Below are 24,441 nucleotides of genomic sequence, written 5' to 3' on the forward strand. Positions count from 1 at the left end.
AAACTGAAGGTTACTTAAAAGGAAAAAAGGTACTAGGAAGTGGAGTAAGTAGAAATTATTTTGAAATAACTTAATAATGTACTTTTTACTTTGTGCTTGTAAAAAAAAGTGATTTTCACAAACCTTTGATAAAAATTATACATTTTGATACATTTTTATTTGGTGATTCTCATAATAAGGCATGTCCCTCTGTAATATTTTATAGTTGGAAATGAAGAATTCTTTCTAACTTAGGAGTTAAAATAACTAGCCATGCACTAATTATTTAGGCTGTAATGTGCTCCCCCTGTTCAGATTAGCCCTGGTCATTGTGAGGGATGGAGAAAGTTATTTATAGTGATACAGTGAAAAAGATTTAAAAGGGATAATAACTCATTTGTCAGACAATGTTATTTCTAAAATCAAGCTTCACATCTATCAGTACAAATGTTTGCTCCTTGAGTGACTTGTATTAATTTGATATGAAAAGTCTCTCTCTAGTACTGGGATAGGAAAATACTCAGTTTGTATAAAATTTTGTTAGTTGTAAACCAGAATGGAAATGTTTAAGATTTTCTGTAAAACAAAGTACCTGAGAGATGTAAAATGAGAACACTTAAGTATTATTTAGGAAATTTGTTTAGATTTTCAGTTTTTATATCATGTACATATTTGGTAACTGACTGTTAAAGTAGGTAATTGAATATGATATTCACAAAAGTTGGACTATAATGTTTGAACATTCTAAAAATTTGTTGTCCGAATTCTTAATTCCTCTTACAACTTGTCTCTCTCTTGCTGTCTCTGCCCTCTCCTCCTTCTAATAAAAGCAAAACTCAATCGAATATTGTTAGCCTAGATCTGAACAACTGAGTTTCTCAAATGGCTCACATAAATAAGTGTTAAGATAGAAAAGAAAGGCCACATTATCATCTCATTCAGGGAAAAGCTGAAGCATAAACTCAGTCCTTAATAGGTGCTAAGGAGCTAAACAATGTGTCAAAGTTTTGGTTGAAGTGACTCAGTATCCAGAAGCTCTGCGATATTGTAGCATCAGAATGGTTTGGGTTGAAAGGAATCTTTAAAGATCATCAGTCCTCACTTCTGTGGGCAGGGACATCTTTCACTAGATAGGGTTGCTCAAAGCCCTGCCCAGCCTGACCTTGTATACTTGAAATGGACAAGTTGTTCAGAGTCTCATGACCTTCATTGTAAAAAATGTCTTCCAATGTCCAATCTAAACCTACCAGTTTTCAGTTAAAAACCCTGTCATTAGAGACCCTCATAAAAAGTCTGGCCCCATTTTTTGTTATAAGCCCCCTTTAAGTTCCCTCAGGACCTGTGGATGTGCCTCATCAGATTCTATCGACTCTTGCACCTTTAGGTTCCTTAAATAGTCTCAAACCTGCCTTTTTCCTGCTGTAGGTGGCTCTTCATTCTCCCAGTCCCTGCCTTTGCCTCCTTTGCCTGGGATGGTGTGTCTGGAGCACTTGCTGGGGAAGAGCAAGACAAAAAGGTCACTGAGTACTTCAGCCTTCTCCGTGTCTTGGGTAACCAGGTCTCCTGTTTCCTTCCAGAGAAGGTCCCTTTTATCACTGATGTACCTGTAGAAACTTTTCTCGTTGCCCTTGATGTCTGTAGCCGGATTTAATTCTGTCAGGGCTTTAGCTTTCCCAACTGCTTGGACAGTTTCTCTGTATTCCTCCCAAGCTAACTGTCCTTGTTTCCACCCTCTGTAGGCTTCCTCTTTCTGTTTGTGTTTGTCCAGCCGCTCCTGGTTCATCCATGCAGGTGCCTGGTGTTATAAGTTACTTCTTTTCTTGAATTTTGAAGATGGCAAAAATACCTGCAGGACAAAGAAATATAGCAAGAGTTTTTTATTGCAGTGCTGGTTACCCATTTCCAGCGCTGGCTTCACCTCTGGATCATACAAAGAGCACCCACATTGTTTGAAAACCGCGCTTTTTGTACCTTTTCGATATCAGTTGTTGAATATTCATTCATTGTCCGTTTGTTGCCTTAAAAGGTAATTTCCCTGCTTTGGAGGTGGGTGTTACCTTTTGGCTGGTTGTAACTTATTTCCCCTGGGCTTGTACAGGGGGGTCTTGCATCATGCCCACACTGCAAGGCATGGAGGGCCTCTCTTTGTATCCACATGGCACAGAGAAATACATTTTTATTTATAATTTGTTCCCTGTTCCCGGCCGCAAAAGATTCCCTGGTGTTAGGTCCGGACAGGACCCTTCACCTTACAGACCCCATGGTACACCTATAAGTTAGTAAATATGCAGAAATAGTTCTTTTGTTAGTAGTCTCTGTTTATTTTAATTTGCTTGGAATAAAACCGCTGCCTTTACTTATCACACCTGGTGTTTTTACCTGACTTCCTTTGGTAGGCTTGCATTGCTCCTGAACTTGGAGAAGGTGATCCTTGAATATTAATGAGTTTTCTTGGGACCCTCTTTCCTCCAGGGATTTTACCAAGCAGATCCCTAAAGAAGCCAAACTCTGCTCTTTTTAAGTCTAGGGTAATGAGCTTGGTGTGCTCCCTCCTTGCTGCCCTAAGGATCTTGAACTCCACTGTTTCGTGGTCACTGTGGCCCAGGCTGCCCTTGACCTTCATGTTCCCCACCAGCCCCTACTTTTTGGGGAGAGCAAGACCCAGCATAGCACCTCTCCTCGTTGGCTCCTCTATAGCTCAGGAAAGGATGTTACATCACAAGTCCTATGAGGAGAGGCTGAGGGGGCAAGGGTTATTTAGCCTGGAGAAGAGAAGGCTCAGGGGAGACCTCATCACTCTTTACAGCTACCTGAGAGGAGGCTGTAACCAGGTGGGGGGTTGGTCTCTTCTCCCAGGCAACTGTCAGTAAGACAAGAGGGCATGGTCTTGAGCTCTGCCAGGGGAGGTTTAGGTTGGATATTAGGAAGAAATTCTTTACAGAGAGGGTAATCAGGCATTGGAATGGGCTACCCAGGGAAGTGGTGGATTCTCCATCCCTGGAGGTTTTTAAGATGAGACTGGATGTGGCACTTAGTGCCATAGTCTAGTAACCACAGCAGTGTTGGATCATCTCTTGCTGGCTCTGGCATCAAACTGGTAGCAGTGGGATGGACTGAGGCTTCCTTTGCCCAGCAACTTTAGTTTAAAGCCTTCTTCCCCAGCTCAGCCAACCTGTTACTGAAGATGCTCTTCCCTTTCTCTACCAGTCCCCAGTAGACCAGGGAGACCTGCTGAATTAGAACTAATTTCTCATTCAGTCACTTTCTCACTTTTGCTTTTTTTTTAATTGGATTTTCTTCCCTGTCCACACTTTCATAATTCCCTTTTCCAGTGGAACTTTCTAGCAGAAAGTTGTTGATTTCTTGAACATTGAGGTAGTTCTGCTTAAACTGTCTCAAAAAAGAAATGAAACATGTCACTTCTCCCATACCTATGAAACATGAGGCTTGGGGGGCTGTCTCACTGTGACCTTGACTTAGGGACAGTGTTCATTATGTGCTGTGATATGGAGAGCCAAAAGGACAAAATACATCTTAGAGTGGAATGCTGTTCTTCAACAGTTGAGATAATAAGGACTTCTTAAGAGTTTGGACTTTGAATCTTGGATTTGGAGTATCTTGGTCACACAATTAGACTTCTCATACTTTCTGTTCTTTAATTTTGTGGTGAAGTAATAATCTCCATCAACCTTGCAGAATGTTTCTGTTTACTGTTATTTGTGCTTACTTATGAGATTGTGACTAATGCAGATGTGTTGCTGACAAAGATTGAATACTCTTGTATTACCCCCTTTCTCAAAGTACACACTACCATCAGAGAAGAAAGGTCATTTCAGCAGAGCATGGGGTTTTGTGAACTCTGTAGCAACTGATTGTAATGGATTTCTCTTTGGTGATGTTGCAATTGACTCAGTAAAGATCTAGATTACGCAGCTGTATCTGGATGGTGGTGCAAAGACAGCTCCTAAAACTGCCATGTTTTGTTGTGTCGACATGTATCAACTTTCAGTTTTGTTTGACGATGAAACACGTGCTGTCCACATGAAACTGTTGCCCACAGTATGCAGTTTATATGGTTACATTGGGTGTTGTCTGCTGTCAGTGTGTTGGTCGTCTGGCAGTGGGGTTGAAACTAAACAGTAGATTTTACTCAGATACCTCAGTCTTTTTTCTTTCCTTTTGGAGGAGGGATATTTCCTGCTAGGATTTGAGCCTTGTTTTCTCTTGCTGAGAGAAGCTGGAGAGGAGAGAGAAGGCCTACACAAATGCCAGATTGGCATGTGGTTGATGTGCAGACCAATCCAGAAATGCCTTTTTTGGACTGTTGTCTTCTGCGTTAGAGAGCAGAATGTGCTGACGTGTGTGGTGCTTGCACCTTCTGCCCCTTACTTATCGAGATTGATTTGGGACTGTGGGTGGTGTAAGTCTTAGTTTGTCTATTTTAGGATATGGTTTAGAGTGTAAGCTCTCAGGTAAGACAGGTGTATGCTTTGTGTAAAGAGTGTTAAATGTTAATTCTGGCATGGATAAATAATGTTCTGCCCAAATTTCCAAAGTTATTCCAGGGATTGATATTTTTATAAGGACAGATTTTGGATGATAAAATGTTTTGCTGACCTGAAGCAAGGCAAATAATCAAAACTAAAAAAAAAACCTGACAAAAACCAAACCACCAAAAAACCTGAACCTGAAGGTATTTAGTGGTAGGATTTATGAAACTCCTGGCCAGATGAATTTCATAAACTCAGTGTTTTATAAGCATGACACTTTTTTCTATTCTGGAAATGGGAATCACTGCAAAACAGTAGGATTATATTGTCTTCCAGTGATGCAAAACATGCAGTCACTCTTTATTCAAACTTACATAGATTTTATTATTTTTTTTAATCAAAGTGGGTTTTTCAGCTGATAAGGTGATAAAATCTCAACTTTCCCATGAAGCTGGGTCAAACATATATTTCAATCAGCAGATTAGTTGTGAAGTCTTTGATGAAAGAGTCTCTCTTCCTGCATTAGAAAGTACATTTTCTAAAAGTCACTTTTAAACTTGGAATAATTCCTGTCACTCTTCAAAATAACACTGAATAGATGTATTTTATATTTGGAGTAAGCAGTATGTGAATGACTGCTTTCTACTTCGGGTGTGGTTTTTTTTCACTGTTTAATATTATTCATGTATGGATACATATTATCACAACTTATCATTTTTTCCTCTTTATAGGTCCTGCTGGGGACTTGCATCTGGCCTCAATGTGAAATTAAGGTAGAAAAACACATCTACATATGTGTTTGCTATTAGGATTTAGTTTATTCACTGGTCATGCCTGAAGAGTGATGTTCGTCTCTAGACGGCTAACTGCCAGGAAAGATAAATGATTGTCCTAGAAGTCAAGCCTCTCTCCTATTTACTGGAGTGAAAATCACCTCCAGATATCGTCGGAAAATCAACTGCAGAAAATGCTTCACCTTATAAGGATGCCAACCACCTAGATTCATGCGCCCTATCTGTACAGTTGTTGTGGATGGTTTGCCATCTGAAAGCTCCTCAAGCTCTTATCCAGGCCCTGTATCTGTTTCTGAAATGTCTCTGCTACATGCTTTGGGTCCAGTGCAGACCTGGCTGGGACAAGAGCTAGAGAAGTGTGGCATTGATGCCATGATTTATACTCGGTATGTCCTCAGTCTTCTGCTGCATGATAGCTATGACTACGACCTGCAGGAACAGGTATTTACATATTTTAGATGTTGTCCAGTGAAAGTGAGTTTTTGTATCAGTTATGTTTTGTGTATTATACCTTGGTATGCCTCAGATGGGGGGCGGTTGTCTCTTAAGTGTGTGGGTGGAAGGGGGGTATAAACCACATGGGGGTCAAATTTGGTGGGTGAACTGAGATTAAGGTAGGTAGGTTGCTGTGTGAACAATTACACGGAACAAAGTTTTCACGTTGTTACAACTGATACCAGAATTATTAACACTGGAATGTTCTGTATCAGAAAGGAAGACCTTCAGTACTCGTGATTATGAGGTTAATTTAATATTGGAACATCAGTAAACTAATGTAATTCTTGTGAAGTGTGTGTCAAATTGCTCTGCTCCACAGTAGTTTGTAGACCCACCCCCCATCACTTCTCCTGGGTTTCATCTTGGGCTGTTTTCAGTAAAGAATTTAAAAATAAAAAAATACCACTTTTTTTTTTTAGTATTCAGATATTTAAAATACATTGTTGCACATGCATTATTCATCTCTTCTAAATAACGGTAATGCTGATAAAAGGCATGCAGGAGGGTTGTGGAATGGTGAGTCGCTGTACTTGGCTGTGATTCAGAAAGGGCAGGGAAGAGTTGTGTATCAGATGGGCACAGCTCACAATGCTTCCTTCTGCATTTGTTGCTGTGGATTTTATATGACCCTAGAACATACTCTCCAGTCCTGATTTCACCTCTTTTTTATTTATCTCTTTTTTTTTTTAATGTATTTTAATTTCTCCACATCATAAACCTGTTTAAAATACTTCTAATGGTGGAGTTTTGTAGATACAGGACTCATGGAAATTATGGTGTTTTTAAGAAGGGGTGACGATGCTGTTCTCATAGACTTTGTCTTGGAAGGTGGCTGTGATGGCAGTGGGAAGGAGGAAAAGCAAAAACCTGTTATTTGGTGGCTTAATTATTAGTTCTCTTTTGTTGCTGTTGTTTTGGTTATACCTCACACATTGCTACCTAACTGCTTCAGAACTTTCATTGTCTTCTAGTTTATCTTTTTAAAAATCCAGCAAAAGTAGGGCAGGGTATTATGAAATAGATGTAAATGTAAGTGAAGCAGAAAAAAGTTCATGTCAGATGCTGCCAGTTTTTGAACTCTTAGCAACCATTGCTGTGCATAAAAGCCTTCATGCCTCCATTGTGCAAACCAGAAAACTTTATATGTAGAAGTTTTTTTGGTTCAGAAGTTTATCTGGCAGCAGTGGATGTCACCAGGAACAACCCCATGATTAATAATAATAGAATTTTTAAAAAAAAACAGTGTAAGCACTTTTTAGAATGTATCTTAACATTTAGGTCTTGGTCAGACATGAATAGCTGTATTTTAGAAGGTCAGATGAAAAGGTTACGAAACCTGTTTGAAAGGAGTGTGTGGGATGAGGACAGAAAAAAAGAAATCAAGTGAAACTGCATCAGAACTGGAGGAGCTTTACAGATAGGCCTGTGGCCTTGGGGAAAAATGAAGATGTGTTTCTTTTAGACCACAGTCCTAACTGTGAAGTTGCTACTGTGATAATTTCAAATTACTGGAGTGCCAAAATTAGTTTTCTTTTTATCAGGCTTTGCAAGAAGCAGAGTAACTGCATTATGAGAACCTCATTCAGTTTATTTCTCGTTTTGATACCTTAACTGGATCCTTTGTGGGTTTGATAACAGAGCTTTAAGGAATGTGTCTGTTCTTTTTCCAAGTTGATTATCTGAACCTAATGAGCCAAAGGGAGAAGAATACCACATGTTGGCAGGGGAGCCAAAACCTGTGTTGCTGAGCGGGTGCTGTGGTACCCGTGTACAGGATGTCTTCTGAACCACATCGAGCTTTCAACATGGAAGTTTCTTGTCCATCTTCTCCAATTCGATCCTGTTTATAACATAGTTTTGCTGCCTTTGTTCACCATACTTCAAATTGCTGTTTCCTAAGTTTTGAGGCCTAATATCAGTGTAGTTTTGGGATGACATTTCTGCAGTAATGATTGGATGCATCTGTTGTGAAACATACTGCTACCTAATTCCTTTCTCAAATAGCTTAGTCTTTAAAAAAGCCTGCAAGTACAAATACCTTATAGGGAAAGTCAACGAATCTTAAAACACACTGTTCTGTTGCTTATTTCATTATTTATTTTTATTTTACTTATTCTCTACTGGTTCTTTGTATGATCTGACACTTTAAAATTAGTTTTGGTTTGGTTAAGTCATTCAGAAGCAAGAAAATTTATACTCTAAAACATGTTTACATCTAAGCAATTTCAATCCAGCTTTGATGATGAGTACAATTTTAGGACAAAGGGGAAAACCAAATACTAGTGTTGTTTACAAATAGAAATCAGGGAAGAGAGCAGCAGTTAAATAACTAAAGGAGAAATAATTTAGGAGTAAAATATTTAGAGTTGCTGAGCTCCTTTAACTCAGATTAATTGCCAGCAAAAATTTGGTTCTTGGCATCTCAGGATTTTTTTCTGCCATACAATTCCTTTAATTCTTGAGAAAGAATTTCCCGGGAAAGAACTGTTTTCAATAGTGTGCTTATTGCACACTATTGTGATTTCTCTCCAACTTAGAGGACAGCTACAAAGAGGCACTGTCTTCACATGGAATCACGAGGAGAAGATGAGGGACAATGGATATATGAGTATAGGTTGCACTGGGTGCAGTTTCATCTTGATAAGAAAATGTTTTTCTTTTTCTTGTTTCTATTATAGTGAGAACAATCATTCATTGGAAAAACCTCCTCAGGAATGTAGAGTCCCCATTACTGAGGTTTTTGAGATGCAGTAGGACAGTGTGCTGGATAGTCTTGTGTAGGCTCTTTCCCTTGAAAGGGTAGACAAGATGATTTTTTATGATCCCTTCCAGCCTGGGCTGTTCTATGATTCTTTTAATCTTTACTTTTAGAACTCTGTTTTTGTAGGGAGTGAGTAGCCATCCCTTTTTCCTCAAAATACAGCAATGACTTCTATTTTGAGCAGGTTGGAAGGAATGTGTGGTCTCACAATGGGATTACACATACGAGCAATCCATTGCAATTTGGTTTTTTTTTTTTTTTTGAGGGTGCAAGTGGTGAAGAGGGCAGATTTAGGAAGTCTTATGGATACTGTCATCTTCATCAGAAATTTGCAAACTGAAGTTAGAATGGTCACTACAATCTTTCCACCTCAGAATGTTGATGACATCATTAGCACTGTGTTAGTGGCTTCAGGGAGCCTCCTTAAGTGAATTCTTTGTAGTGTTCTGGTGTCATCAACTGTAGCAGGGAAATGGAACTCTGAAGTCCTGAACTGAGGTTCTGTCAGTAAAGTACAAAAAGTTTTAATATAAAAAATAAGTGAAAAAACAATTCCCACCCTTACTAGGCATACCCAGGTATTTAAGGTATCAGTGTTGTTTTGCTATGACTCACTTCTGTTTACATTTAAAGTAAGAATTTCAAAAGGATATGAGAGTCTTGATTAACTAGGTCTTCAAGGTTATTTTTGAGAATAACCAGGGTGTTCCCTTCTGATTTGTTAGAAGTATTTAATATGTGGGGTTTGGTCTTGATTCTGATGCAGACTTCTGTGGTTTCCTCCAGTATAATGTCTCTGTACAGTGTGCTAGTTTGATGTGTGGATAGAAGATAAGACTAAGGGAGGGGGGTTTGTATTGTGTGGGATTTTTTCTTCTTTTCTTCCTTTTTTTTTTTTTTTTTGCGTTTGTGTTGGGTTTTTTGTTTGGTAGTTGTTTTTTTTTCTTTTTTTGGAGTTGTGTGTTTTGTTGTTGTTTTGTTTTTGTTTGGGTTTTTTTGCTTTGTTTGGTTTTGGGGTTTTGAGTTTTGCTTTTGTTTTGTTTGGTTTAATTAGTAGTGTTGATTCCATGCCTTGCACAATTAGAAAGATCTGTATTAGGTATCATCACATGGATTTAGGCTCAGTATCACGATATGTTAGATCAGTAAGTCACGAATTTCCAGAGAGTTTTTGCAAGTATAGAAACGTAAGTGAAAGTAAAAGCCTAATTCACTGCAACCAAATCTTACTGGAATGTTTGCAGTTTCTATTCTGATTCATTGTCTTAAACTGAAATATTTATTAAAATATGTAAAGTAGCAAAAGTATGTTTTGCCCAGCTGTGTCACAAAGGACTAGAGAGCTTTCAAGAAAGGAAACTTGTTTATGGTAAATTGCACTATGGTACCAAGATCTTCAGGAGTACCATGCTTCTACGTAAGTTATACATACCTATGAAGAATTACTGTAACACCCTCAAAAAATGCACACTTTTAGTATTTGTTGGGGTTTTTGTTTTGCTTTGTTTTTAAATACTCAAGGACTGAAGGTAACTTGGTCATCGTTGGCATTTAGAGCACAATTCTTATTCAAGCCAGACTTGCTACTTTTGGGAATGAGTCTAAAAACTTAAGATGTAAAAGTTCTTAAACAGTCCTTCATTCTTAGTGTGCACCCTTTTTTCCTTTTTTATTTATTTATTTTTTTAATGTCCCTCTCCCCTGCTTTTCTTAGGCAGCAATCATATTGCTGGTGGGAGAGTTGAAGAAGGCAGAAGGAGGAGGCTCTTTGAGATGTTTTTTTCCCAGTGTTGACAGATGGATTAGAGTATACAAAGACAGTATGAATGGGGTTTGCATATTTTCCTTGGTTCTTGTGGTACCAGTCCATAGAAATAGTTTGGGAGTTTTTGTGGCTAGTTAGTTTAGGTTTGTCATATCAGAAGACAAGTTAGGACTTCAGTCACAGTTTTGCCGTTTTTTTTTCCTATAAACAAAGGTGTGCTTGCTTACAAAGTTTCTAGAGAACATGATTCTCAAATTGATCGACACATATATTTGATGTCTACATGGCAGAAATCACTAAAGGAATCTGTTGAACCATGTTATACAACATCCATTATTTAGGTATGTTAGGGTTTTTTGTTTGCTTTATATGATTTGAGGCCTATCAATGGTGTCTGTTCAAAATGCTTACAATCCACTGGCATTTTGTTCTGAGGTAGATGACTTTTTAGTTGCTTCTGGTCCATTAAGAAAAACTTCATAAAACTGGTAGCTATTTACAGACTGTTTAATGTAAGTGAGGTGCATAATGTTTCTGTTAATTATATATGCTTTCATCTTTGCATTTTATGACTGAACTTTCTTACTTTGGAATAAAGGATAAATTAAGGAAAAAATAATGAAATTACAAATTTTTAGCTTTTGGGGACCCACAGAATTTCTGTTGGTGGAGATCTCAGCATTGTGAGACAGCCTTTTGACTTCACACGAAATTGATTTTAATCAGAATACCTTACTCTTACTTTCCTAGTGGAAGATTTCTGATTATTGTTTAAATGCTAATTAAAAGTATATATGTAGATTCATGTGTTCTCAAACCAGTTTGTGATACAGTAAAAATTGCATTAAGTTAACATAATCTGTGTGAAGCAGAAGGCATTGCCTTAAAATATATTGTGTGAAACATTATTTCATTGAATTTTATTTGTACAGTATTAAAATCAGTGTTCTGTGTTGCATCTTCCATATACCATTTGTAAGGCTAGCTGATCTTGAATATAACAGGTTTGTGGTTTAGACATGTTGGCTTGTGCCTGTAGACTGTTCTCCTTTTTCAAGGGATAGAGCCTTTATTTAAAAAAAAACCAAACAAACCCCAACCCAACAGCTAGACACTGTGTGAGATAAAGACTTTGTTTGTGAGCCTTTGGTCATGCAGCAGGAAGGTCTAAATGCATTTGTTATGCATACTTTCCATATCAAGTGTCCTCTGTTCCTCTTGATCTACTTCTTTCAGCTCATTTTTGGAAGTTCGCTTTTTTGTTTGTTTGTTTGTTTGTTTCCTGACCTTCAGAAGTAAAAATCCTTAAAAAAATCAATTAAAAATGATAGTATTTTCGTAACTCTGAGTTAAGTAGCTGTTGTACTGCAAACTGTGTTCTTTTGTGATCAGGATGAGATTTTTGCTTGTGATTTTTTCAATTTTTAACAGGGAGGCTTTTATTCTGAAAGACTAATTATTTGCAGACTGATTTGAAGTAGTTTCATTCAGGTAATCGTTTACATTAAGGCAAAGAAGTCTTCAGAATCATAGCTACGCTTCTGCTGACTCTGGTCACGGCTTTTATTCTTGCTTTTTCATCATTAGTGCTTACACATTTAGAGTCCAAAATGGAGTTTTCTTTTTTATGTCAAGAGACTAACAGAGCAGTGGAAGAGAGACCTCAGCCCACGCATGATACATTTTAGGGCTCTACCCTGTGGCTTTATCTCCATAAATTCTTTTGGCCCGTCCCTCTGAGCTGGGATGGGGTATCATTACCAGCTGTTGCTCTGCATTTGGCTGGCATGTGCTGATGACACAGGACACTTTGGGGACCGCACTTGTGGTGCACTTATAGGTTCCCAGATCCAGTCAAATGTGGGATGTTTGCTCTCCTGCCATCCCGTATTAACCCAGTAGAGGGACCTGATGTCTGGATTTAAATGCTAGTAAAAGATACCAGTTTTACACATGTAGATTTTTGGAAGAAGAGGATATGGGGTTTTATTTGCGTTGTGAAGTAAAAATTGCAGCCATAACCTAAAGATAGGAGGTGAAATGAGGATTTGTTCCTCTGTACTACACTAACCCTGTTATTAAATGTTAGTCTGGCTGGTATGCCTATTTAAGAAAAAATTGACAGTGCTGTTTCTAGTATAATTACACCTATTCTTTTATCATCCCAAAGAAATAGCTTTGGGTCATTCAAACACAGTTTTTCTCAACGCATTACAATATACAGAGTGAGTTCAATTACAGCAGGGAAGTGCTGTGTGACTCCTGCACACAAGCGTCAGTAAATTTCAAAGTTCACCAGGAACATGTAGAAGTAAATTTCTTGAATGCAAAGTGTTTTCAGTTTAGTCTGTGTTACTGCTTATTAATACAAAAGTTAAACTATTTTCTAAGAGCTCAGGTAACTAAAAAATTCATAGAGGAAAACTTAGCTGTGGTCCTGCCCCCCATTCCTTTCCAGGAAGGAGGTACTATAGCTGGGGACTATATAATTGAAACTTTAAGAAGTAATTTTTTTGTGTGCAATATTAATTTTATGAGAAAAAATGGGTAGATGTGTATTCCTCGTCAGTTAAGCAGAGGAGGAGAAGTGAAAGGGCTTTACTGTAAAAGCACGTGCCTCAGGAAACTTACTTATTAATTTTTAGTTGGCATTTGACTTGTTAATTATGTGATAACAGATCTGTTCTGTATTTCTCTGATGACTGACAGATAGGTCAGAGACAGGTTTGGAGTGTCGTGGGCTGTGCATTTTTATTCTTTATCCTGTTTTATAGGTGGAAATTGTAGCGGCAGGGATTGGAGCCAAGGAATAGGCTCTCAGGGGCATCATATTTGCACAGACTGTGCAGGTTTCAGGGTAGTCAACTTCAGCTTATGTGTTACTGCAGAAGAGAAGCATTTGTTCTCAAGGACTGTGGTTATCTGAGAAACTTTATTTTCAAGCTCTCTTCTGTGTTTGGATTGGTGGGAGTGATCATGTTGAACTGCTCCTTCCTTCTTTATTGTTAAGCTGTGACTACTAATGTATTCTCACAAAGGCTTACACAGTGCAAAGCAGAGATACAAGCTCAAGTGCCAGGCTGGTGAGTCCTCCCAACAGTCAGGGTTTATTTGCAGCCATTTCTGTGCTGATACAATTGTACTGTTTGGGATTCTGGGGTGAGCTGAGAACCTCCTTGGTGTTCTTGGTGTATAGACCATTGTGACAGTTCACTGGCCACGTTTCTCCAAGCGTGGATGTATGCTGCCTGTATTCTCTGAAGTGAGATGATTACAGTGGTCTGTGATGCCTGCCACACAACTTTATTTCTAAATCCAAGAGAGCAGCCATAAACATGTCCCTTTCAGACACCTTGAGTCTGTAGTGGCAGCTTCTCTTGAGTTTTTGTCTTTCTTTTCTGCCATGTAGGTCAGACCTGTAAGTAAAATGATGGCTTTATAGCTGTAGCTATAGCCTTACTAAATTTGCTTCTTTTCTGCTTCAATGCGAAAAGTCTAAAGGCAGCCTGCTCAACAAACATAAGATTTCAACAGATGCAGCATTTGCATGTTCTCTCATTCTTGCGAGTGGGTGTGACAAATTTCTTCTGCTTAGCTTTAGCCTAGAGTTACTCCTAATTAGAGAATATCACATAGACTGCCCTTTCAAGTTGGTAGGATTATAAGCAAGAATTTTTAATTGATGGAAACTCAGATGACGGGATTTGATACTTAGGTTGATTAATCTTGATAGGTGGAGTTCTTCTCTGCCTGCCATCAGTCCCAAATACCCTGATGACCTTGAGGTCACAGTAGTGGATGATGTGGTCTGATATAGTATCGGCTGTTCTGTTACAGTCCAGCTGCACAGGATGGTGAAGTTCCATTTGCAGCTACCGGGAAGGAGGTGGCTGTAGTGGCTAGACAGTTCCCTGGCTTTTCACTAGAAGTCTAAGATGAATTCTTTCCCTGGTAATACCTAGATTTGGAGTAATTACCTAACATTAAGGAATGTTTCCAGTACTTTCTATTCTGTGGTAGCATGGTTTTTGTCATGCAGAAAACTTGTGCTGCTCTCTGAAGAATCTGCTCGTTGTCTGCAAAACCTCTTGTATTTCCTGTGGGGAATATGAGCTGAGTTTGAGCTGCTGTTTCTTGTGTTTTCTTCTGACCTGTCTTGCCCGTGTATTCTCTTTGTCTCAGTCTGAGGCAGCCTGTAAGGAATGTTTAAGCTGATCCTGGCTGATCAGACCTTTCGCAATAATTATAGTGAATTTCATTATAAAAAGGTGTCCATCCCTGTGGCTTTAAGCAATGTATGAGAGTTTTTCCTGAATCTCAGTTGAGCAGAAGCATTTTTTCAGGGGAGATCACTGAATGTATTTATGTGTTCTCCTTGTTAAATAATCTTAAAGGTGAAATATGCTTGTGATCTGTTGCAGTTTTCCCCACATTGTCAATTGTGACATCCTAGGGTTAATGAGGACTTATTCCCTTTTGGATATACTTTGTCACGGAACCATGGAATGGTTTGGTTTGGAGGGGACCTTAAAGATCATGTAGTTCCAACCCCTGTGCCATGGGTGGGGACACCTTCCACTAGACCAGGCTGCTCAGAGCCCCATCCAACCTGGCCTTGAACACCTCCAGGGATGGGGCATCCACAGCTTTTCTGTGCAGCCTTTTCCAGTCCCTCACAACCCTCACAGTAAAGAGTTTCTTTCTGATGTCTAATGTAAACCTACCTGCCTTCCATTTAAAGCCATTCTCTCTCATCCTGTCATAACATGCCTTTGTCAAAAGTCCCTCTCCAGCTCTCCTGTAGGCCTTTAGGTACTGGATGGTACTGTGAAGTCTCTCCAGAGTCTTCTCCAGGCTGGACAACCCCAACTCTGTCAGCCTGTCTTCATAGGAGTGGTGCTCCAGCCTTCCTCTGGCCCTCCTCTGGAGTCACTTCTGTGGGTCCTTGTCCTTCCCATGTTGGGGGTCCCAGAGCTGGACACAGCATTTCAGGTGGAGTCTCATGAGAGTGGAGCAAAGGGGCAGAATCACCTCCCTGGACCTGCTGGCCACACTGCTTTTGATGCAGCTCAGGACACAATTGGCTTTCTGTGCTGTGAGAGCACATTGCTGGCTCATGCTGAGCTTCTCGTCAAGCAACGTCCCTGAGTCCTTCTCCTTGGGGCTGCTCCAAATCCATTCTCTGCCCAGCCTGTGTTTGTGTTTGGGATTGCCCGTACCCAGGTGCAGCACCTTGCACTTGGCCTTGTTGACCTTCATGAGGTTTGCACAGGCTCATCTCCCAATCCTGTCAAAGTCGCTCAGGATGGCATCCCTTCTCTCCAGCATGCTGACCTCACCACACAGCCTGGTGTTCTTGGCAAACTTGCTGAGGGAATACTCACTGCCATTGTCCATGTTGCCAGCAAAGATGTTAAACTGGTGCCAGTACAGACCCAGGGCAATGACATGTGCCACTGTTCTCCCCTTGGACATCAAGCCATTGACTGCAGCTCTTTGAGTGTGATTGTCCAGCCACTTCCTTATCCACTGAGTGCTCCTGCTGTCCAATCCATGTCTTCCCAGCTTAGAGACAAGCACGTTGTGTGGGACAGTGTCACAAGCATTGCACAAGTCCGGGTAGATGATGCCATGTGCTCTTCCCTTACCCATCAGTGTTTTAACCCTGTCGTAGAAGGCCACCAAATTTGTCAGGCACGATCTGCTCTTAGTGCAGCCTTGTTGGGTGTCACCAGTCACCTCCTTATTTCCCACGTGCCTTAATACCTGATCTTGCCAGGCACAGGGGTGAGACTGGCTGGCCTGTGGTTCACAGTGTCTTCCTTTTTTTCTTTTTTAAAAAGAGGGGTTATGTTTCACTTTCTAATGTTGCCATTTATGTGAACTATGAGCTGATTTGCCATTTATTTAGACTATGAGCTTCATAATGATTTTATTTCAGTGTTATTGCAAGATAGCACATTTTTTCTTACAGACGGTAGATATTGCAGCAATTGAAAGAAGAATCACTACCAAACTCGCTCTTCTTTTGCTTCTCCAGTTTCTTGGTAGTGTGGAGGGAAATGGTGGAATTGCTGCTTTTGCACAGTTGATTTGTGCCTGTATCTTAATTCAGGATTGAATTAAACACTCAAAAGTTTTGGGTTTTTTCAGTATACAGATGGCATTGGCTTTTAGTTGATATTTATTTAATTGGGTTATTGTCCCCTAAAAATTGTCTGGTTTAAATATTAGAATTTTGTAAGCCAAATTTTAGTTTTTCTTCTGCGTTTATGCACACTCATTAAATCTGGAGTAGCATTGCTTTTGTGAAATGTTTAGTCACCACTGAAGAGAATTGCGAAAATTCAAAGGTGTGGTGGAGGTCTTGCATTAAAATGAGCATTATCTTATGATCTCTAGTTCTGTTAGGAAATAAGGCAAATGAAGGCATGTAGTAAGTGAAGAGAGCAGAATTCTGTAGTGATTCTTTCCACGTGGAGGAACTGGTTTACTTGCTTTATGCATACAGAATGTTTTGTTGAACTGCTTTCTTGCCTGTTTGTCATGGACTTAATACTTTCCAGTCTTAGGAGTAAAGCTACTGATGGACTCCTGACCATTGGAGACAAAGAGAGGGGGGGAAAAAAAGGGAGGAAAGTCAAGAGGCTAATTTCAACCATTTGAAACTACTGGATTGTCTGTCTTTTTGTTGTTGTTGTTTTTTGCCTTTGGTCACTTTCGTCATCATAAAAGCAGAGTTTCACTCTGTGTCTCACAATTCTACAAACTCACTCTCTAGGGTGTATGACATAAATTTCTGTAAGCATGAAAGTTCTTGCTGCTCTGTTGACAGACAGCTGGTAAAGTAGACGGGAGCTGTAATGTACCAGTACAAAGGAAAGCTTTGTTGGCAGAGTGTTGGCAAAGTACTTTAATATATAGCATTTTGAGAATGATTTCCTGCTCTAGATGTTGTCTTCATGAACTTTCCGCTTCAAACCGGAATAAATTCAGTTGTTTGCACACATTTGCTGGTTTGCCTGGGCTTTCATTTTGAGTAGTGTGTCTGTTTGGATGAGCAGGACAGGCTTTGGGAGCTGGTGGGGGATAGGTGGTTCTCATCAGTTTGTTTGCTTTTGTATGAATATTGGGAAGAGTTAGAGTGCTCTACAGCCTCATGGTCCATAAAGAAATACGTAAATTACAATTTTGGAAAAGACTTATACATTTATTTTTTAAAAGTGAAGTGTAGATGTGCAGAGAGTCTCTTGAACCTATTTTCTGATATTTTTTTCTTATTTTTTTCTATCATTCCTTTTTGTTAGTCCTTCTAATGTTAGTCCTTCAAATGAATCACTGGCACCTTGCAAAAGTATAGGGAAAAACAGAGTGACTGTTTAGCTTTTTGTTCTTTCAGCACCAAGTGCAGTTCTCCAGTTTTGGTGCTCAAATAAGACTTTAAGAAGAAAATTCAACAAATTGCTCTACTCCCTCACAGAGGACTCTGTCATGTGAAGTCACGATTGGCAGCCCTTCTGTGGCTGATTCTGAAGATGAGTGGTCTCTCTCTGCCCCCCCCTTTTCCCATCTTTTTCCTTGATTGCACAGAGACAATCAGTTTCAGCTTGTTTTTTCAATTGGTTTCAGTGACAACTCGTTTTTCCTTTGTTTTGAAACCACGGGGAATTGGAAGTTCTTTTAAATGAGAGTAGGCCTTAGCCTGGAATTCTTTAGAAGCAGTAGCAGGAAAGCTGAAAGGGTTGAAACAGGTAGGCTGAAAAGCATCAGGTGTTTGTGGATCTCTCTGAAGAAGATGGCTTAGATTATCCATTAGAAGACGTTAAAGACTATTTTCCTGGTAGCCAAAATATTTCTTTCATTATATGAATGTAGTAAACCATGTATATATATGTGAACAGGCAGTGAAGAATAAGCAAGTCTGATAATAAATTTTGTAAATTCTAAGAAGCCACATAAAACAGATACTACATATCTTCACATGATTGCATCTTATACAATAGCATTCTACTTTGATTTTATTTTTTTTCATTGTTCTTACATGTATGAAAAGCCAACTCCAACCATTCACCCCCACCTCCCAGTATATGAATTTTCTGCTGGAATTAGTTCAGGGTTGTTTTACAATAGGCACTGCTTTCTCTGGCCGTAGCGATGTTCATTGTGAGGCTGAGTTGAAGGCTCTGGGATCTAACATTGCATTTTCTTTTGGTTTGTTTAGCTCTCTCTTAAGTGTTATCCTAACTCTGAACTGCTTTTCATCCTAATTATTTCAGAGATCAGTAAACTCTTAACATATTTTGTGTAAACTACAGTAATACCTTCAACCATAAGTTGGCCATAAAATTACCTTTATGAATATGCTTTGCAATTGGAAAATGTTGCAGTGAAGTGTGAGTAACCTCCATGTCCTGTGAAAACTACATGTGCTTTTCTGAATAGTAAGTGCAAGTTTTATGTAATCAAACTAATCTTTATCTGGGCAAGAAGTAGTTTTTAGCAGATAGAAAAGGATTGGTTTTATTTTGAACAGTGTGTTATTTGTAGTCCTGTTCTGTTGTATTACTGAGATATTGATGTATTTCAAATAATGTAATTTCTTTATTTTGATTTTAGGAGAATGACATCTTCCTGGGCTGGGAAAAGGGAGCTTACAAGAAATGGGGAAAGAGTAAGAAGAAGTGCTCTGATCTAACACTAGAGGAAATGAAAAAACAGGCTGCTGTCCAGTGTCTTCGCTCTGCTTCTGATGAAGTAAGTTTGGACTATTTAATAGATTATTAAGGCTTTATGTTCTTCTTTGTGTTAGATATATTTAGCTTGTGATGCTTGTCTTTTAATTTGTGCCTTCTTAAAATGCAAGTTCACCAAAAGTTCTCCAAGAATCCTTTAATTTTCCTTAGGAAATTATGAAATCTGTATGTGGCAGCATGGTTTCACAAGAGATTCTGTACTGTGTAGTGTTGTGCTTTCCTTTCTGTAAGCCCTCACCTGTTCTTGTCAGGGACAGTGGCAATTCACCAGTTTGTGTTGAAATCACAACAAAGCCTTGCATAAAGGTAATTCCCAAAATTCTAAATTGTGTTTTGTGTGAATGGAAAGGACTGGAATATCTGAGCAGAAAGCATCTTGCTTTGTGCATGCTACTATGTGTCATCCTGAACTGCTAAATAAAACACCTTGTATGGTAGCAAGTGTTCACTTCCCAGATTACAGGAGTCAGTGGAAGTGGAATTGAAGTGCACTGACTGGAGAAGGTGAGGGGAGGTGAAGGAAATGGGTTGAAGGAAGGTAGCAGAGGTAGCAGATACCGTGCAGCTCAATGAAAGAGTGGACAAAGGACTGTTAAAGGAAATGTTTAAATAAAAAAAAAAAATCTGTAGCACAGGTCAAAAAAAGCTCTCCAGGGAGATTTTTGAGACAGCAAAAGTGAGAAAGTCTGCCTTTTAGTTTACAGGACTACAAATACTCTGATCTGTTCCTACTGTAGGAAGAAACTACCTCACCCATGTAGCCTGGCTGCGTTATTGCTCCATACACTTTCCTAGTCATAGTTTGTGCTTGCACAAGCATTTGGGTGGTTATATGGAGAGCTGGATTGGGAAAGTGAATCAGATGCCTGAGATTAACCTGGTTGAGGTGGAGGAAATGTTAACCCAGAGATGTTTCCTGGTCCAATTTGTGGCCCAGAGACTTGTGCCACAATGCTGTGGAAGGTATGTGCCCGAAAATAATCAAGGAGGTGGGGATGATTTGGTTACTCCCACCACCTTCAGCAGCATTGGTGTCATGTACTGGCTTACTGTTTGTGAAGCTATTCGAGTATTTGTTCAGTTGCTAAGTTCCTAATTGACTAATTGGGAGATTTCTGAACTCCCATTTTCCCATTACTTATTATCCTAACAAAGTGATGCAAGCATAATTTTGTTGGTAATTTGCTCTACTCTCATGGTTACAGAATACTGAGGTAAGCACTCTGACTACTGTAAAAAGTAATTTAAATATGAAGCAAATATGAAGAAATAATTGCAAGAAGTAATGTCTTTCTTGAGGATATGACTGTCTTTATGTACTTATTTTATGAACAACAAAGAAATAGACCACAGGAATACTGATGATGGATTTTTAGCTTTAGAAAGTACTGTGCATCTCCCCGTAGCTGAAAATCAAGCAACATCACTTAGAGCTAAATTTATATTGTCTAGAGAAATCTAGTTGCAGAGAAAAAGGAAGAAGGTGAATTTATTAATAACCTTAAACAGGAGAAAAAGGGAAGAAACCATTCAACTAGACTTTTGAAAGAATAAAAAGGTGTGTGATCATAAAGGTTGAACAAGTAACTTCCGCCTTTGACTCTTGTCAGGTTTATAGTGTCCAACGTTAACCCCTAATCTGCAGCCTGCAGACTTGTGTTATTTCAGAGCTATTTTGACTTCTGCTGCATGCTCGAACGATAAAGCTTGCACATTTGTTGTCATTACTGAAATTGTGGGTCATAATTTTTTAGTGTATTTTCAAACATAGAATTGAACCTTTTAACCTTAAAAAAAATTGTTACTTAAAGCTGTTCTGCAGGTAGTTTAACACATGCATTTCATAAGGAAAATATAGATTGCTTTTATTTTTAACTCCAGAGTTTCTTTGATACTAGTGATACTTTAAAGTAGCTTGTAAGATAGCTTTTCTACTATTACAAACATGTTTCTCATGTTGTCATATTTTTGGATTTAAGTTTGTGTGCTGTTCTGGTGGGAATAATTTGTAGATTTTGTACTGTGAAACATAATGTTACAATACTATTTTTACTGAAGCATTCAAGCTGCTCCAGTCAATGTTCATGATTTCATCTCTGCAAAAAGATAAAAACACTCTGTGAACTGTAGTTGAAATTGTAAATTAGTGGTGTGTGAGGAGTGTTTATAAATTATAAATTGTTGATATACAAATAAATACTTTATTCCCAGTGCCACTTGAGTTTTTAAAAATAGTTTTCTGAATCATCTGAAAATGTTAACCTGTAGAGATTTTTTTTGTTGTTGTTGTCAAATTAGGTAGATGTGTTCATTAGGATATTCTCTTTTTGTAGGTGGTCTGGTAATAGTCCACATGGGCAGTTCTGGAGCTTGCTTATAATTTTTCTGTCCTTCTGTGATCCCTTTTTCAAAGTAGGTGGATATGGAAATACCAATATGCTCACGTGGATGTGGAGCACTTGCTCCTGCAGCCTAACCTCTCCTTTTGACCTTAGCATTGGAGCAAAGCAAGCAAGGTTGGGGTAGCCCCATTATTGGGAGTAATTGAAGAAGGTTTTAATGTATTTCAACCTAAATGTATTTAAATAAAATTCTATTTAAGTGAAATTATTACAGTGTTTCCCCTGCATGTGTCTGTAGACAGAGTATATATACACAAACAAACACAGAAAAACCAAAATAGGGAGATAATTCAATATAAACTTTAGAATTTTGCAGCCTGATAGTTTAGAGGGAAAAGTGTGCAGAGAATGAAAAGGTAATGGGAGTCAATAATAACTTTTCTGACTCTCATAGGAAATTACAGGAATCTGGGTAATGTAATTTTGATTTTTGCATTTAATTATTTAAACCAGTAATGTGTTGAGAAAGTGCAGACAGTCTGCCTCCCTCTTCCTACCAGTAATCGAAGGCCTTAAAATTGTGTGATCACTTCAGAGAGATGCTTGATGGGGAGAGGAAGTCATAAAATGGATTCAGTGAAAAATGGCTTGATAGCAGTAAGCACTGCTTTATCAGAACTTTCATTTAATGGTTGAAGCAAATATTTCAAAATCGTCCCTTGTGCATTTTCATTTACATACTATTCACTCTTAGGGTGTACTTTATTTGGTAGCTTAGTTTTGCTTGAATTCAGTTTTTCCTCTCATTAAAAAGAGTAATGCTGTACAACACTAGTCTGAGACAGAAATCCAAGGGTCTAGTTATAATTTTATGCTGCAGAAAAGAAACATTTGACTTCAAGGAGACTGCAGTTTGGTGTTTATTTCTAAAACATTGTCTAAGTTACAAGTATGACAATTCAGAGAAGCTGCTCTGCCTCGCTGTGTCTGCAGTGGCAAAGCATGTTGTGGACTAAGTACTTTTGTGAGAGGAGGCCTGACTTTGGCAGATACCACTTGGCATATGTAAGGATGCAAATTGTTTATGTGTGTATGTTCTGAGGGCAGTATTTTTTGTGTGACAAGCATTTTGGTGTCTCAAATTGTCTATATTCGTGTGAATGAATCCTCGGCTGCAGATGCCCTTGGTGCAGTCAGCAGCAGGAGAAATGTAAGTACATTGCAACTTGCCAGAAAATGAAGACAGAGTGATGGTGAGAAGAACTTCTAAGACAAGTGCTTTAATGTAGCAATCAATTGCTATTCTTACTGCAGTTCTAAAGTTTATTTTTTATGAAACACTTGAGTGGAATATAAATAGCAGTTAAAATACATGCTGAAGAATTGCTCAGATTTTGTAAAGCTTATTAATATTGACCTTGAGTAGAGATTTTATCTTAATTTTTATCCTGCTGAAGTGTAGAAGAAATTTTCAGATGTTGGTTTGCAATTAACTGGCAAAGGAGGGATATCCGTTCTAATGAAATGTTGGGTAAAAAAAATAATGTGTAGGAGTTGGGAATATTTATATGAAAATCCTTGAGGAAAGTAAGAAATTTTATCCTGAAATTACTGCCTCAAATTTTAAGTAAAACCAGTTGATCTGTCCATTATAAATAACTTTTTTGGTTAGTTTTGTTGCTGTTGGTTTTTTTTAATTCCTGTCTGGTATACTTAAAACTGAGTTCAGTTTGTTTCATGTTTGAAATGTAGGGATTTTTTTTTAAGCCTCCTAATTCTGAAAGTTTTAATTATCTTGGATTTGAATAATGAAACTTGTCAGTAGCAAGACAGAAAGTCTTTGAGACTTATAAATTTAGTAAAAAAGTAGGAGTTTAGAAATTCACCTGTGTTATTTTTTCAAGACAGATACTGTGAGCAAGATTGGAATTAGAGGTTACTTGTTGAGACTATGTATAAGACTTTTCAGTAGGTGTATTTCCTAGTAGTAATGCTGAAATTATTTATGTGCCTGTCCATTGGTCATAAATCCAAGAGCTTAATTAGCTTTTACCTAACTGGTTTTCTGCTGAAATTTGCATTGCTCAATAGACAGAGCAGGTCTTCAGCTGTGCTGTTGCAGTTCTTCAAGGATCTGGTTAATTCACTGAACACTTGCAGTGTGACACGTGAAGCTGCACCCCGAGATGGTGCAACAGTTTCAGTGAAAGCAGCTGCCGCGTCCCTTGCTGAAATGTTCGAGGACAGTTAAAGGATGAGCAAAGCAAACAACTTCCTGTGGATCTTACTTTGTGCACCGATGAAACTGGACCTTTTTTGAGTGTAGGTGGCCACTCCACCTGAGCTGTTCCACAGCACATCCTGAGACATTCCCAGTGTCTAATGCCGCTGATCTCCCAGGGCATGTGAGAATGGGCTTCAGGCAATGTCTGAGCTAACCAAGCACTCCAAATCTGCTAACTGCCACCGTGTACGTGTCAGAGTTAGTCTTGGTTGATAGATATCAATGAATATCTATCAAATGAAAATAATAAATTTTGAAAAAGAGCTGCTGTAATATATTTGACAAGAACATACAGTGCCTTCCATCCCACTGTTCTAAATTACTGCTTGGGGGTAACATGGAAACATAATTGGCGAAACCTCAAACAGTGATTTCTTTTAAATGTCGTCAGGTGTGGGCATGCTAACAGCAATAGAGCATTGGCTTTGCTTGCTTTGAATTATGAGGGGGGAATATAACTTCTGATACCTGTATCTATGTGCTTATATGGGGGAGTACATAAAGGAGCAAGTGTGGCTCTACTGAACAGTTTTCTTATAAATTTTGCCTGGTAATCTTGTTCTCAAAAGTGCCTTTCTTTCAGCACAAACTTGAAATGTGTCTAAAATAAGATTTTGTTGAAATTTTCTTAGCATTTGTCATCTTTCTTAATTGAAGTGCAGAACTGTCAAACTTCCACAGAATCTTAGAATCCTAGAATGGTTTCAGTTGGAGAGGACCTTGAAGACAGTCTCATTCCAATCCCCCTGCCATGAGCAGGAACACCTTTCAGTAG

The 24,441-nt window shown here is 38.7% G+C and overlaps 1 protein-coding gene across 1 annotated transcript in view; it reads left to right on the forward strand.

Annotated features, from left to right (window-relative positions):
- Positions 1-24,441, forward strand: part of KIAA0232 (KIAA0232 ortholog) — a 66,103-nt gene that overhangs the window by 13,258 nt on the left and 28,404 nt on the right. The window contains exons 2-3 of the mRNA XM_027899750.1: positions 5,201-5,704; positions 18,904-19,041. Coding sequence (XP_027755551.1) covers positions 5,474-5,704; positions 18,904-19,041 — 369 coding nt within the window. The 5' untranslated portion in view covers positions 5,201-5,473. The remainder of the gene's footprint in view (positions 1-5,200; positions 5,705-18,903; positions 19,042-24,441) is intronic.

The sequence above is a fragment of the Empidonax traillii genome, unplaced genomic scaffold (assembly GCF_003031625.1).
Source record: "Empidonax traillii isolate 1590-97213 ecotype Southwest subspecies unplaced genomic scaffold, ASM303162v1 scaffold687:size894609, whole genome shotgun sequence".
NCBI lineage: Eukaryota > Metazoa > Chordata > Aves > Passeriformes > Tyrannidae > Empidonax > Empidonax traillii.